The 14,551-nt window shown below is 34.9% G+C and overlaps 2 protein-coding genes across 8 annotated transcripts in view; one reads left to right on the top strand and one right to left on the bottom strand.

Moving 5' to 3' along the window:
* Window positions 1-13,883, top strand: part of Uba6 (ubiquitin like modifier activating enzyme 6) — a 127,639-nt gene extending 113,756 nt beyond the window's left edge. Inside the window, exons 35-37 of one of the 7 annotated variants that reach the window (XR_013425792.1) lie at window positions 6,412-6,475; window positions 6,787-6,821; window positions 8,262-13,883. The gene's annotated coding sequence lies outside the window, so the exon portion shown is untranslated. Of the gene's footprint in view, window positions 1-4,482; window positions 5,357-6,411; window positions 6,476-6,786 lie in introns of those variants that run through there. The other 6 variants (XR_013425794.1, XR_013425795.1, XR_013425796.1 and 3 more) reach the window with 6 other exon arrangements.
* Window positions 1-14,551, bottom strand: part of Stap1 (signal transducing adaptor family member 1) — a 36,496-nt gene that overhangs the window by 17,525 nt on the left and 4,420 nt on the right. The window contains exons 2-6 of the mRNA XM_021730660.3: window positions 13,427-13,498; window positions 8,991-9,104; window positions 6,927-6,983; window positions 2,644-2,816; window positions 575-703 (exon numbers count right to left, since the gene is read on the bottom strand). Coding sequence (XP_021586335.2) covers window positions 575-703; window positions 2,644-2,816; window positions 6,927-6,983; window positions 8,991-9,104; window positions 13,427-13,498 — 545 coding nt within the window. The remainder of the gene's footprint in view (window positions 1-574; window positions 704-2,643; window positions 2,817-6,926; window positions 6,984-8,990; window positions 9,105-13,426; window positions 13,499-14,551) is intronic.

The raw sequence follows: 14,551 nt of genomic DNA, 5'->3' as shown, positions 1-14,551 counted from the left end.
TCATTGGAGTTGAAAATCCAATGTTAATGTTTAGCTTATGATAACTTGTTATTATAGCATATGTTATCAGCTAACAAATATTGACTTACAGTAAACAAAAAACATAAAGAGGTCACAAAAAAGTTGACAGGTATTCCTTGTGAAAAAATACATGTACATATGCGCACACACACACACAAACACAGAATGAGGATCTGATTTAGCATCTAACATTCTTGCCATCTATTCAGTGCATATGACAAGTATATAAAGAAAAGTATTTATATGGAGTAACAGACAAGTGAATGAAGCTTCACTGGATTTTTTTTTCTCACTTCTATTTCCTTGGTGCTCAGAGAATTACTTTTCATATTGTAGTTACTCAATAAATATTTGTTAATTTGAAAGAATGAATACAACTATATTTTGTTGAGTTGAAAGAATATATTTTATGATATTCCCTCCCTATTCTTATGTTTATATTTTGGCTCCAGCAAAACATGTAGCAGGTACTGATCTGAATTTATATGACTTTGCTTTCTAAAGTGGTGTCATGCTTTTAACAATTTCTCACATTTAAAAAAATTAAACATACTCTATCTCCTGTCGGATAGTGATGGAGTAGTTTCTACTATCACTACCAGGCCTCAGGATCATATTTCCCAAGGAAGGATTCTTCTCCAGCATCTCAGTGGCTTCTTTCCGGGAAACTGTATAAAAGCATCTACAGAAGTAAGATAGAAAACAGACTTTGTTTTTCACTGATAAATACAATTACTTAAAAATAATACTACCAAAATACCTTTGAGAGCTTAGGTTATTAGATTTTCTTAAAACTTCTAGTTATATATTATGTAACAATTACATAATTATTACTATATATTATTACAAGTGTATGCCACTCTGAGTAGACTAATGCCAAAGGCCTCCTTCCTTCATTCTTCCAAAGCCCCTTGTTTTTAATATAGCTGATCAGCATATACTGACCATTACCATTTGACAATCTAAAACAACAGTTAACAATATATTCTCAGTTTCAGTTGACAAACAAGATCTGGAATAATATCTTATGGTGGTTTCCTTTCAAGGTCAAAATACTTCTCTAAATGTTTCTCTTCCTTGATCTCTGCTTTAAATAACTGATAGTAAGGTTATTTCTGAACTCACTCCTTTTGGTATAATATATCTTTATATGACACTGGTGGTATTTTTATGCATAAAATAAAAAATAAAGCATTTCCCATTTTATAATGTGTATTGTAATCAGTGAAATATATAGTCAAATTCATTGAAAAAAATCAGGCTGGATATGCAATATACCAAAAATAGTAATGGCAAATATCTCTGAATAGCAGGACAGGGAATGATCTTAAATTTCTCTTTATTTATCTGTAATTAACATATTAGTTGTTTAGTTGAGCAAAAAAGAAAAAGCAGTCTGTGACTTTTAAACCGCTAGTCCATCAGTTTCTTGGTAAAAGTAATGGTTAGTGGGTTTCAGTGATTGTAGTAGTATATATAGACAATGTATTAGAATCTGATGTCAAAGATGGTACCAGGACAGGTTTCACTGACAAGAACACCAAGATTCTAGAAGGAAAGGGCTCACCACCTTTTCAAGTAAATATAAGAGAAATGGAGGATGATGTTCAGTTCAGCATGTTCTGTGCCCAACAACACCACACATACTTTGGAAACGGCTTTCCTTAATGACTTGTACTTTTAAAGTACAAGCTTTATGACTACTTACTGATTGGTCAGCTGAACACATTCCAAGTATTTAAAATTATTTAGTATAATTTATTTTTAAAATTTTTTTTAAATAAAACAATCACTTAGTCAATTCTTTTTTTTTTAAAGAGAGAGTGAGAAGGAGAGAGAGAGAGAATTTTTAATATTTTATTTTTTAGTTCTTGGCGGACACAACATCTTTGTTGGTATGAGGTGCTGAGGATCGAACCCAGGCACACGCATGCCAGGCGAGTGCGCTACCGCTTGAGCCACATCCCCAGCCCCCCAGTATAATTTATGATAGAAGACAAGTCAATTATAGAGTGCCGCAGTCTGGCTGGGCACAAAATAACAGATTCGCCACGAGGCACTTGTAGGTTCAAACATGAACTCCTTTATTGCCGGAACTCCCACAAACGCCACCCATGCGGCCCTTCCAGGAACACCCCCAACCAGAATCCCTCCTCTGAACTCCAAAGTAGCACTGAGGCAAACAGCAAGGGTCTATATACAACTGAACAGCAGTTTAATTTAACCATTATCATCTCAATGGCTCGCTGGCATCTCTCATCCACTCCCTTCTGGCAAAAATGCTATGCCTCATTGTTGAGGGCTGTTGTATGGTGAAAATAGCTTTTCCTTCCTCCTTCATAGGAACTTTTATTTAGGTCTGAGCTCCGGAAAGTTTATCTGTTTGGTCTAAAGGTGTGGGTAGAAGGGGATTTCCTATGTGGTAAGAAGATTGGTTCAACTCTGCAATATGTTGAACATAACAGAAGAGGAAATGTGGCAGGTACTCAAAAATACACAGCTTATCCTCAAAGAGTTTTTATTGTCCCAAATTTAATAAGGTCAAGTAGGTAGCTCTACTTAATAATTAGATTTTAATTAGTCTTAAGTGAATGAATAAACTGGAATTCATTGTGTACTTACACTGGCATAGGGTTCAGTACATCCACATAATCTTCAATTGATTCCTTCTCTTTTTCCAGAGATGTGTTTGGTACCTGCTGTGTCTCAATCCTCCTTTTCTTTTCTCTCTCTAGGACTTCATGCAGTCTAATAACTTGCCCAGGTAAAAGTGACACATGTTGTGGAACTGACAGCTGAAACCAGTTAAATAATAGGCAGATTAGAAAGACAGTTAAGTTACATATTTATTTAGTAGAGAATATCCTATTATGATGCTAAGGGCTATAGTTACCTGACAGAGAAGAATGGACAGAATCATGGAGAAAACAACTTGATCTAGAGTGAATGTCTTAGAACTGCCCCTAAACCAACTAGAACCTATGCAGGGTGACACCTGTCTTCCAATAAATCAACCTTATGACCTGGTCCCAAAGCAAGCTGCATCTACCTAGTACTAAAAGTTAATTTAAGTAACAACCTCTCAATTTCATTCTAAGATCACTAGTACATTGATGCAGGAAAGTTCAAGAGTACAAATTAGAAAGTGAGAGCACAAATTAGAATACATTCCATTTTATTATGCAACATAGAATTGAGGTAGAGCTACCCAGTAGATGACAAAAGATCAGCAATCAGAGGTCTCTATTTTGGTGTGTTTCAAACATTCATTCATATATTCAATTAAGGTACTTTTGAAACACCTAAGCAATCTCATTCTGCTTGGGACCTCATTTTGCTCTTAAACTTAACCTCTGACCTACTATAGTCCTAAAGTCAGGAAAATACTACAGAAAAGCTCTGTAAAAACAGTTCTCGGAAAAGCTGCAGATGGTAGTCACCTAAGATAGGCCAAGATAACCACATATCTGAAATTCCAGATGGCCCCCACCTAGGTATAGTGACCAGAATCTAAACTAGAAGCCCTGCAGTTTGGCACGTAGCCCCCTTGCAGCATACTCACGATTTAAATCGATCAATTTTAAGTGCGTCAACCCCTTGAACTAACCAATAATTCTTTCCAGATTGTTTCCCGCCACTTGATACACTAATCATGTTTTAGAGTTGTTATTTGATTTTCCCGCCATGTGTGATGATTTGCTAAGAGATGCTATGATGTATGTGGGGTCCCTGCCTTCTCCAAAGAATGTATAAAACTGCTGCAAACCCTGAGCTCGGGCCTCTTAGCATCACCTGTTGCTGTGTGGGCGGAGGACTACTGAGCTAGCTCGCAATAAACACTTCTTTGCTGCTTACATCGATCTTGGTCTCTGGTGGTCTTTAGGGGGGTCCCGAATTTGAGCATAACACTTTTACTATTCTATCGGTTTTGATGTTTTCTAGAGATATATTTTAGACTGATTCATCCATATATGTCCTCCTGAAGTCTATCTGTACCTCCAGTTTACTACCACATTATGACCAGCTGTGTTCTCTTGGGGGTATAGTCTGAATGGCAGAATATTTTTCTATATGTGACACTTGCTAGTCTATATGTAGAGGCAGCCATAATTGATTATAATCTGTATAACCAGAGGGGAATGCATACTTTTCCAGTGGTATGCAAGATAGTCCATGTGAATATGGAAAGAAAACAAACAGAGCTGCACTTTGTATACTGTTTTTTTTTTTGCTTCATTTATTATCTATTATATAAATCTGTAAATGTGAAATTTAAATAAAATTTACCAGTAGGCACATAATCAAAAACATTTAGAGATCATTCCCCTAGGTAACTAAGCTACTTAATAGCCAGCAAAGCTATTTCTTTATATGCCAAACTAGAAAAAATAAAATTAGGGTTAAAAAAACTAATAAAATGGTTATTCCTTAAATTTTAAATGTTATTTTTTTTCCTTTCAGCTACTTTTTACTACTATTCTAAAGCATCATACACACAACAATGTTATAAGACATGATTGTCCCCTCTTTACAAGTAAAAAGACAAAAACAACAACAACAAAAATTCTTCAAAAGATTAAATAACTAGTCCAGGGTCACATAGCTAGGAAGCCGTGGAACCTGTACTCCAACTTGTGTTTGTTTATTTGACTCAAAAGCCATGTCTAACCTCTTCAGCTGGTATGTGTTTCTCACACTTCTCTACTATAATTCTAACAATGTATGTGTATGACTGTCTACACATGGTGATCATGGTGATCTGGGACCATAGCACAAAACATTTATAGAGCACAAAAATCAAGAAAACTTGTCTTCTCTAAAATTTACATAAATTTTATTTTATGTGCATGTTTTAATAGAAAAATAATGTTGTTTATATCCTTACCTCAAAGAGTAAGTATAATTAGTGTATTGGAAGATGTACCAAGGTTTTTCTAGCGTTCTCCCTGAGGCCTCCGCTCATATTCTTAGAATACTTGCACCCCAGCATAAGAAGCAGAGTGGCATATTGAAGCCAGATTTAAAGTTAGGTAGTCAGTGTAGTTAGATAAATCGGGGTCTAATACCGAGTGAAATCTAAAATGGAGGCCATGCTGAGAATGATTCCGGAAACGCAGGACAACTCATGGAATGTTAATGAAGTCCAGGACAACTCATGGAATGTTAATGAAGTCCGAAAAGGCTCTAGGCCAAAGTCCACCTCAAAGAAGTGTTAATGAACAGCCCCCAGCAAACTTGAAGGTGCTGACTCAGAAGTCCTTCCTGACCAGATTACTTCTTTGGCCCACCTGTGTCCCACCCCTCAGGCCTTCCCACCTACATTCCATCACCAAAACTATAAAAAGGGGAGACAACCGCACTTCCATGGATTCCACCTCTTGGGTCCCCTTCTTCCTCCGGGAGAAGTCTTTTCTGCTGTCCTTTAATAAACTTCTAATTTCTACTCTGACCTTGCCTCGGCGTGCTTCTTTGGTGTTATTCTTCAACATTGGGGAAGCAAGGACTTGTCACCGGTCAACAGCGGTAACAATATGATGACACCTTTCCATTTTGTTAGGAAGAACTTGATCCAGGCAATGCCCTTTTGAAACATATCCTCCATCTTAGAACAAGAGTCAAGCTCACTCTGATTCAGCCTGATTGAAACCCCAGACAACACTCTATTGTCATGCAAAGAAAGTAAATTGTTATTTGGGACTTGAATTCTGAAAACACCCAGTTCTACCTGGAACAGTGACTTCCTCAAAGAATAGAGGTGAAGACCACAAGGACCCTTTCCTGACAGCCCCTTAGCACAAGCCTAACCCCAATAATTCACTCATACCCCAAGTATATCTCAGTCTCTACTGAGTCCCCCTCTCTGAGTTTGTCCTGAATAAACCTGTGTTACTGTTGAGCCTCCTCTCTCTTTATTTTCTTCATTCAGGTCTTTCCTTATATCCATGACAGAAGGAGAAAGTACAATTCCCCCCAAGAATTCCTTCCCCATGCTGACAAGTCAACATGTCCTTCTCATCTTAAACTGGTTTACTTTTCTAACCTTTCATGACTTCATTACATGGCAGATGAACCTCCAAGCTCTACCTGTTACTGGCTAAGAACCAGCATCCAACATCTGTGTAAAGTGCAGTGCTTATTTCATGTGACTCCAAAGGTTTTACTTGGAAACTAGCTTTGGATAGAATCTGTGTTTAACTGACCCTAATAAATGTGGATTTTTTAAATTACCTTTAAAAGTATTAGAGAACATAGTGTTTTTGAGGGGCCTGGTTATCAAAGTATCTCCTGTTTTGAGTTCAATTGCTATATGGCTTTATTCAAATTAATGGTAGTTATCTTGTTACAACTGCTAACTCTAAATACTTGATCTTACTATTTTCCTCTGACAAGATGCCATCCAATTAAACAGATAAACATCCCATCCGTTCAAGATTCACTGAACAAATGTTTAAAGGTGAGTTTTAATTTTTATGTCTCTCTTTTATGTTGTCTGTTATCCATAAAGTACATATCAGTAAATATTTTGTAAATGAATAAGAAAGGAATTGGAAATTATTTTAGAGAGTACTATGTAAGCTACAAATGTCAGAATATACAAAGAACCTCTGTGTCAAAAAGATAAGATAGGAAAAGTAGATTCTCTAACTACCTGTTAGTCACTAGCATATTGACTGGTTTATTTTCTTTGCAACAATTATCACAATGTGTAATGATCCTGTTTGTTTACTTGTTTATTTTCTTTCTCCCTCTCTACCCCCCTCATAGAAATGTGATTTTCAGGAGCAAGTGCAAGGATTTAGGTCTGTCTTTTTAAATTGCTATATATTTTGCCACTTACATGGTTCAGAGTAGGTCAGAAAATATGTGTTGAATAAATGAATCAATCAAGAGTAATGATCTCCCACCTCTGTTACTGTAAGAATGAAGCCTCTCCATTCTTCCCCACTTTCTGTGTTTTCTGTCTAAAGATGAAGACAAAAAACAAAGACAAAAGAAACACATGAGTGATTATGAGTATTAATTCTTTAACTTCAAATAACTTTAGACTTTCATATGATTATATTGTGACAAGATACATAATTCAACAAAACAGCAAGATTTACAAAATGCATATTCTTTCAAAGTACATTGTTTAAGGAAACAGTTGTAATTTTTCTAAAACACTTAAATTCAGCTGAAAGGCAGAAATAACTCATTTTTCTTTTTTAGTTCTACTAATGTGTGTTTCTTATAAAATATTTCAATACTGTTTTCTTTTATCAGAAAAAGAACTATGAACCTTTAACTTCTATGCTTACTAAACAAGTAAAATTGTACAAATTTATACTTAGCTCAAAAAAATAAAATATTAGCAAACTCATTTTTGCAGTATATCAATTATTGCTTATTTTCTCCATTGCTATTCAGCATTAACCAGCTTAAAGTTTGGGGCAACCAATGTAGAAACTGAATTCTTAACTTTAAATACCACTACTGGTGGTATTTAAATACCACCACTGCTACTCATAATAACAGTATCACCCAACATTTTTGGAATGCTTATAATGGCAGCTACTGTTCTACACATGCCACAGGTACTATTTTGTTTGATATTATTGAACAAACATAGGAGGACACTGTTTTGACTAGGCTTCTGCACTGAGTCCCTACAGACCAGATTAAAAATCAAAATGGAGTCACTCATGCAACATAATTTCCACATCACTAATCCAAAACTAAGTTTTTATGTGACTAGTGGATAAAAGAGGGGAACAATGTTACAATTTTAATAAGATGGTTCAAATAGTCCCTAGTCAGAGGATTACATCTGAGTAAACATATTTCTGGGTGAAAAAACAAGTGTGTAGAGAGCTTCAATAACTTTCCTACAATCACACAACTACTACCTAAATCAGCCCAAAATGAAAGGCAGACACCTGTTATGGTTTGGATATGAGGTATACCCTGAAAAGTTCATGTGTTAGGCAATGCAGGAATGTTAAGAGGTAAAATGATTAAAATATGAGAACTACAACCTCATCAGTGTATTAATCCATCTAGTAGATTAAATTTCTTGAAGGGACTATTCAATGGTAACTATAGATAGATGAGAGTGTGGCTGGAGGAAGTAGGGTGTGCCATTGGGGATTATAGACTATATTATGTCCCTGGCTTCCTGTACTTTCACTTTCTCTCTCTCTCTCTCTCTCTCTCTCTCTCTCTCTCTCTCTCTCTCTCTCTCTCTCTCTCCTTCCCAGCAGCCATGAGCTGAGCAGCTTCCCTCTGCTATTCCTTTCACCATGATGGGCTCACATCAAGCCTAGAGCAATGGAGCCGGTTGACCATGGACTGAAACTCTGAAACTGTGAGCCCAAAATACACTTTTCCTTCTCTAAGTTGTTCTTGTCAGGTATTTTTGGTCATGGCAACAAAAAGCTGACTAACACAACACCAGACTCATTCTGTGCTGTAAAACACTTTATCAGCTGGGAAACTTGCTTAAAATGTAGATTCTGGGTTTCAGGTTTACATGGGGTCTGGCTTTCCTAAATCCAGGTAATTCTTATTATGCTATAGTTTAAAAACTATTGATTTCAAGGTCAACCAGTAATCTCTTGGCAGTATCTCCTATTACATCTTATTCAATTCCAAGTTGTTCTTTTTATGTTTATGTTATTACTACAGTTGTTGGCTTATTATTAATTAGCTCACTTTGATGATTCAAGAACAACTTTTTAAAAACACCAGGTGGGATCCCTGACTTTGTCAAAGAATAGAAGTGTAAGCTTTCATTGTATTTGTATACTAAATAAATGAACATTCTCTTCTAAAATCCAGTTCAGAAAAGTATACTTCTTGGTTAAAGGCAAGAAATATTAACAAAGTATAAACTTAGCCCCTCTTTTAATTCCTCTTTATTTTACCTACTGGGTTTTTAGAGGCAAATGCTATTATAATCACAGCTCTTTACAGACTGTCTCTTCACTCACCTTCAGCTGCACTTCCTCTTTTGGCAAAACAAGGGTGAATTTTGCACAATTCTTTTCAGTTGAATTTTGGTCAGTAAGGCATGTAAGGTCTATTATGTCTAGTTTGTCCACGTACTACAAAGATAAAAGAAAATCTCATTATTTCATGGATCATACATATTGTAGCAGGAAAAAAGATAATATTTAACTTTAAATTGATTAGTCATTTACATGATACCCAACCCCAGAGGGTATTTGGAAGTGCTTATGAGGTGGTCTGTTGGACCTGAATCATATATGTTTGCAAAATTATTAAGTTTTCATAAATTTTGCAAGTGAGTTGTTAAACATAGGCACTATTAAAAATTAAATTATATAGGGCTGGAGTTGTGGCTCAGTGGTAGAGTGCTTGCCTTGCATGCATGAGGCACTGGGTTTGATCCTCAGCAGCACATTAAAATAAATAAATAAAATGTTGATCAATAACTAATTTTTTAAAAAAATTAAATTATATAGATATAATTTATGGGCTGGGGATGTGGCTCAAGCGGTAGCACGTTTGCCTGGCATGCGTGCGGCCCGGGTTCAATCCTCAGCACCACATACCAACAAAGATGTTGTGTCCGCCGAGAACTAAAAAATAAATATTAAAAATTCTCTCTCTCTCCCCTCTCTCCTCTCTCACTCTCTCTTTAAAAAAAAAAGATATAATTTATAAGTAATTATATTAAAACAGAATTATAGCTAAAACTCAATTTATTATTTTCTAATTATATTACTACACTTTACCATGCTTTATGCTTTTGTGGTTATTTATGTCTTTGTTCTGTGTGGTAAATACTGTATCATGGTGCTACTGTGCTTTTATTCTCAATTTCTTGTTCAGTGAGGTCACACTGATAGGTTTAAATCAGTCATGGAAGGAATATTTATAGGATTGGAATTGGTAAACTCCTTACAATTCAGGGCTTAATTGTCCCAGGGGCAGCTTTTGTTTGTTTGTTTGGTAAAATATCACATAGTAAAACTTAGGCATAAAGTCTCTGTTGCATATTCTTGTTTTTGTTTCTGTTTTTTCTTCACAAAATTTTAAAATGTAAAAGAAACAAATTCATAGCTCAGACTGTATAAAATCAACGCCAGATTTGGCAGGTTTGGTCCAAGGTCCACTGACTTCTGGCCTCCATGCTAGGCTTAAGAAAGTAAATGAAAGAATGTTAATAATGCAGATGAAACTTCTAAGTTTGTTGTAGCCGAAGCTATTTCAATATAAATGAGAAAAAGTTGACAAAATATTAACTAATTCATTGAAGAAGCTGATTCAGCAAAAATCAAAAAAAGCATTCTGTAAGAATCAATTTGCTAAAAAGGAAATTATAACAAAGGGAATTGTACATTGTTCTAATTGTGTGCTATACATCTTTATATCAATAACATTTATGTTTTTATGTACATATATTCATACATACATTTTTTCCAGAAAGCAATTTTCAACTTTTACCACACGCCACTAGTTACGAGAATCTCATTAAAAAGTCACTATCTTATCTAAGTAGAAAATATATATATATTTCTTCAAAGCAGTTGGTCTATATGGACTGATCTACATTCAATGAGACAGCTTTGCCTTCTAGTATTAGAAAAAAACAACTGTAGTAAGGGTTTTTAATGTGTGTGTTTGTTTTTGTTAAACTATCTTAATTCTCTTAGTTATGCTTAATGTTACTTGTTTTACTGTATTCTTATAAATGTTATTTTATTTTTTGAATCAGGTAGGACATGAAAATAGGAAAATAAAAATTTTCCAGAGCCATCTCTATATTGATGAGGTTGAGAATAAATTTGGGTTGGTCTGTTTATGTTCAATGAACAAAGAAGATTTAAAAATAGAAGAAGAGGTACAAAGAAATGAAGTCAGACTTTAAAATTAAACAAAAAAAGTTTTTTTTTTTTCCTGATGAACAGTCTAGATCAAACTCAGTGAGTTTTGCAGCAAAAAAGAGGAAGCAACAAAGGAAGAAGTGGTAGAGTTAGATAGAGTGCTGTGGGCTGATCCATTGATTAGAAGAAAGGAAGTCACATATTTTGTTTTTAATTGTAGTGTCACAAAGAGTCTCAAAGGTCAGCTGTTTAATGTAGCTGCCACCTGATGCATGACCCTGATCCAGGGTCTCCTGCCAGTAGTCCTTCAACCTATGATTGAACATCTTCAGTAACAGGGAGCTCATGTCTCCCAAGTAGCTCTGCCTATTAGCAAGCTTTTGGTTGTACTTAGCTACAGTTTTCCTCCAGGTAAGTCCCAGCCATTGGTGTTTGTCCATTTTCTCTAGAATAACTCTAAACAAATTCAGTGGCTCTTTCATATGACTTAAAGTCCTATAGACATGTGAAGACAGTTTTAAATACTGCCCTGCTGAAAGCTAAATAAATACCTACAATTCTCTCCTGGTCTGTCCCAGTTTTATCTCCTGAGACAATCACCCCCCCCAAAAAAAAAACCTTCCCAAAAAGTCTGCATCCTCTTTTGAATATCAAAATTGGTAAATGAGTAATTCTGCAGCATTTCATTTTAACAGCCTTTTTATAACGGAGTAGTTCAGAAGGCTGGCACATGAGCAAGACCTGTATTGTACCCCTTTTATTAGCTGTCTGATCTTGTATAATTTCCTAAAACTTACCTTCAATATTCTCATCTATAAAGTGGGGATTAAAAATGTACCAACTCTGGAGAGTTGCTGTTAGAAATAAATAGATAATGTACATAAAATTTGAATGCTTATTATTTGCCATGTATTCGCTTATATTCTTACATGACCCATCTCATAATTCTTTTAATAGTCTTATGAGATGGACTATGTTTCATCCTACATTTAGTGATTTGAAGACTGAGAGTATGGCTATCTCCTCTACAACTCTTTTTGTAGTTTGCCTCTCTAAATTCACTTATCCTTTTACTACCCAACTCTATACCAGGAGAGGGACCTTTAAGGATGACATTAAGGACTTCCCTTATTCTTTGACTTGTTGTTCTGTTGGACCACTGAGGAACACTGGCAGGGGATCAGAAGGGGGAGGAGAGTGAAGTTGGGTATTTCTTACCCTGTGTGGTTGTTTCCTCAACCAAAGATCCTACCTCTCTCAAGTATGATCTCTCTCATTCTTTTCTTTTTCTCCTTTTTCTTGGTAATAAGGCACTATTATTAGCTCCAGGGTTCTATACTATCCTTTGTGATGTCCTTACTGTGCCCATTGCTTTGAATATTTATTAAAACTTTATTATATTTTCTTCACGTTGTGCAATTTGAGATGTCATCATTTTTCTACCAGTTCCCTCTTTGATACCCCGAGACACAGAGAGATTAGGTAAGTAGCCCAAGACCTCACAGTTAACAGTGGCAGGATGGGCAATGTCTGAGCACACCAGGCTCTCCAGTCACCAAGCTGTACTGCCTCTTGCCACATTGTAGTAAGTGAACAAGAACTGTTAACATTCACATTTACTGTGCATCATACAAGGTTTTAGATGATGAGCTTTTGATTCACTAACATCAGTGGGAAGTTGGAATGCACAGCAGAGAACTTCATTTTTCAACAATTTATTGTGGTTTCTGACAACACCATTGTATAAATCTTGTTCATCCAGAGCTCTGGTAAAAGATGACCATTTTAAGTTTTTTTGTTTTTGTTTTTAATAGTTTTCAGCTAGTTCACTGCTAATGGGGCTGAAATGCCTAAATGTGGGATACATTACACAGCTGTCTTTTTGTTTCTTTCATTAAATCAGGTTATGACAGCTCTAATAATGATGTTCTAAGAAGTACAGGCTACTGTATTCATGATGTAAATACTTATATCTAAATAAGTTTATATCTGAATAAGTTACTGGCCCATAAAATTTATTGTAAGTATAATATTCCAAGGTAGGCAAACACTTGCACTAAAATATCTTATTCATGAAATAAATGAAACATACAATTAAAATTTGAAATTAAAACAAATAAATCCCTTGTGTTGCTCTCATGCTTTTGGGGATATGTTTTTGTCTTTATAGAAAAATTAATTTGTGACATTATATGTTGTTTTGTTGTTTTGTTTCAGATTATAACTGCATGCTACAGCAAGATAAGAAGTGAAGAAATTGAGGCTTTCACTTGCTATTAAGTAATTTATATCCAGACACCCAAAAGTTCCACCTTTTAACTAAGCTCTAATTATCAGGATCAGAAAGAAGAGAATGCTGAGTTTAAAACACGAGCTAATACCTTCTGAATTGCCCAGGAAATTTTACCTTGAATTTATCATAATTTACAGCCATCAGATTCAAACTCTTTCAGCTGACTTGGTTTTACTACAACATCTTTATTTTTGGATGGCAGAAAATCCAAAACAAATAATAGACTGTGTGACATGGGCATATTGAGAAAAATTGAATCAATTGAATTTGTTTAACTACTTACTATTGTATTTTTCTTGTCAGTATAAAAGAAAAGTGTAGTTCCTCTCAACTCTGTCCAATAACGTTTATACTCCTGTGGGAAAGAAATCATAGGCATTATTTCTTTAGTGTCTATTCAACTATTTTCTTTTTAGATTTCTCAAATGTTTGTGAAGTTTCTTCTTTATCCTAAATGATTACCCTAATTTTTAATGACTTAAGTTTATATTTCATTCTTGATTAAATTCTTGTCAAATTTAGTTTAGCATAATATTTGAGGTAAGAATACAGTTTGATTTGTATTTAGATAATTTTCCAAATTCTTCTCAATGATTTCAGACTGTTTATAAATTTCAGTGGAAGCACATGAAAAGTGCTGTTTAAGGACCCAGAAAAGAACAAGGGTATGATATCTAACTTTTTTGATAATGACAAAAATAATAATACCATCAAAATTAAACTTTGAAGATTAAATTTCATTCATGTGTTATTTAATTATTAACACATTCACATTACTATGAATTCTATAGAAATATGATATTTTAAGTTTTAAAAATTTCAATAACATCATCAGACTCTCATTTAACTCAAGTGAAAGCCTACTTCAGTAATTATGTAGATTGACTATATTATAAAAGAATAACAAGTGAGTTTAAAGAATAAAGAATAAAATATTTCTACATTTAAAAGCTTACCTCCATAACTAGTTCTTTCCAAAAGTATCTTTTTAAGAATTCTAGTAGGCTTAATAGACATCTAGCTCAACCTTTCTTTTAGGATTTATCTATCTATCTATCTATCTATTTATTTATTTATTTTTGTGCTCAGGAGCACTCAACCACTGAGCCACATTCCCAGCCCTATTTTGTATTTTACTTAGAGACAGGGTCTCATTGTGTTGCTTAGGGACTCATTTTTGCTGAGGGTGGCTTTGAACCTGCTATCCCTCCTGCCTCAGTCTCCTGAGCTGCTGGGATTATAAAAGTGTGCCACTGCACCTGGCATCTTTTAGGATATAGTAAGTTGAATTTTTGCAATTTGATGAGTCATTATGGCTCACATGTTGAGGATAGAGGTAAGAAAGCCACAGAAATAATTTTCTTCATTTTTTCCTAAATGTGAAGATACTTTTTACTCTAATATTTTT

This window comes from Ictidomys tridecemlineatus, chromosome 9 (genome assembly GCF_052094955.1).
Source record: "Ictidomys tridecemlineatus isolate mIctTri1 chromosome 9, mIctTri1.hap1, whole genome shotgun sequence".
Taxonomy (NCBI): Eukaryota; Metazoa; Chordata; class Mammalia; order Rodentia; family Sciuridae; genus Ictidomys; species Ictidomys tridecemlineatus.
This window is presented reverse-complemented; position numbering and strand designations above follow the sequence as displayed.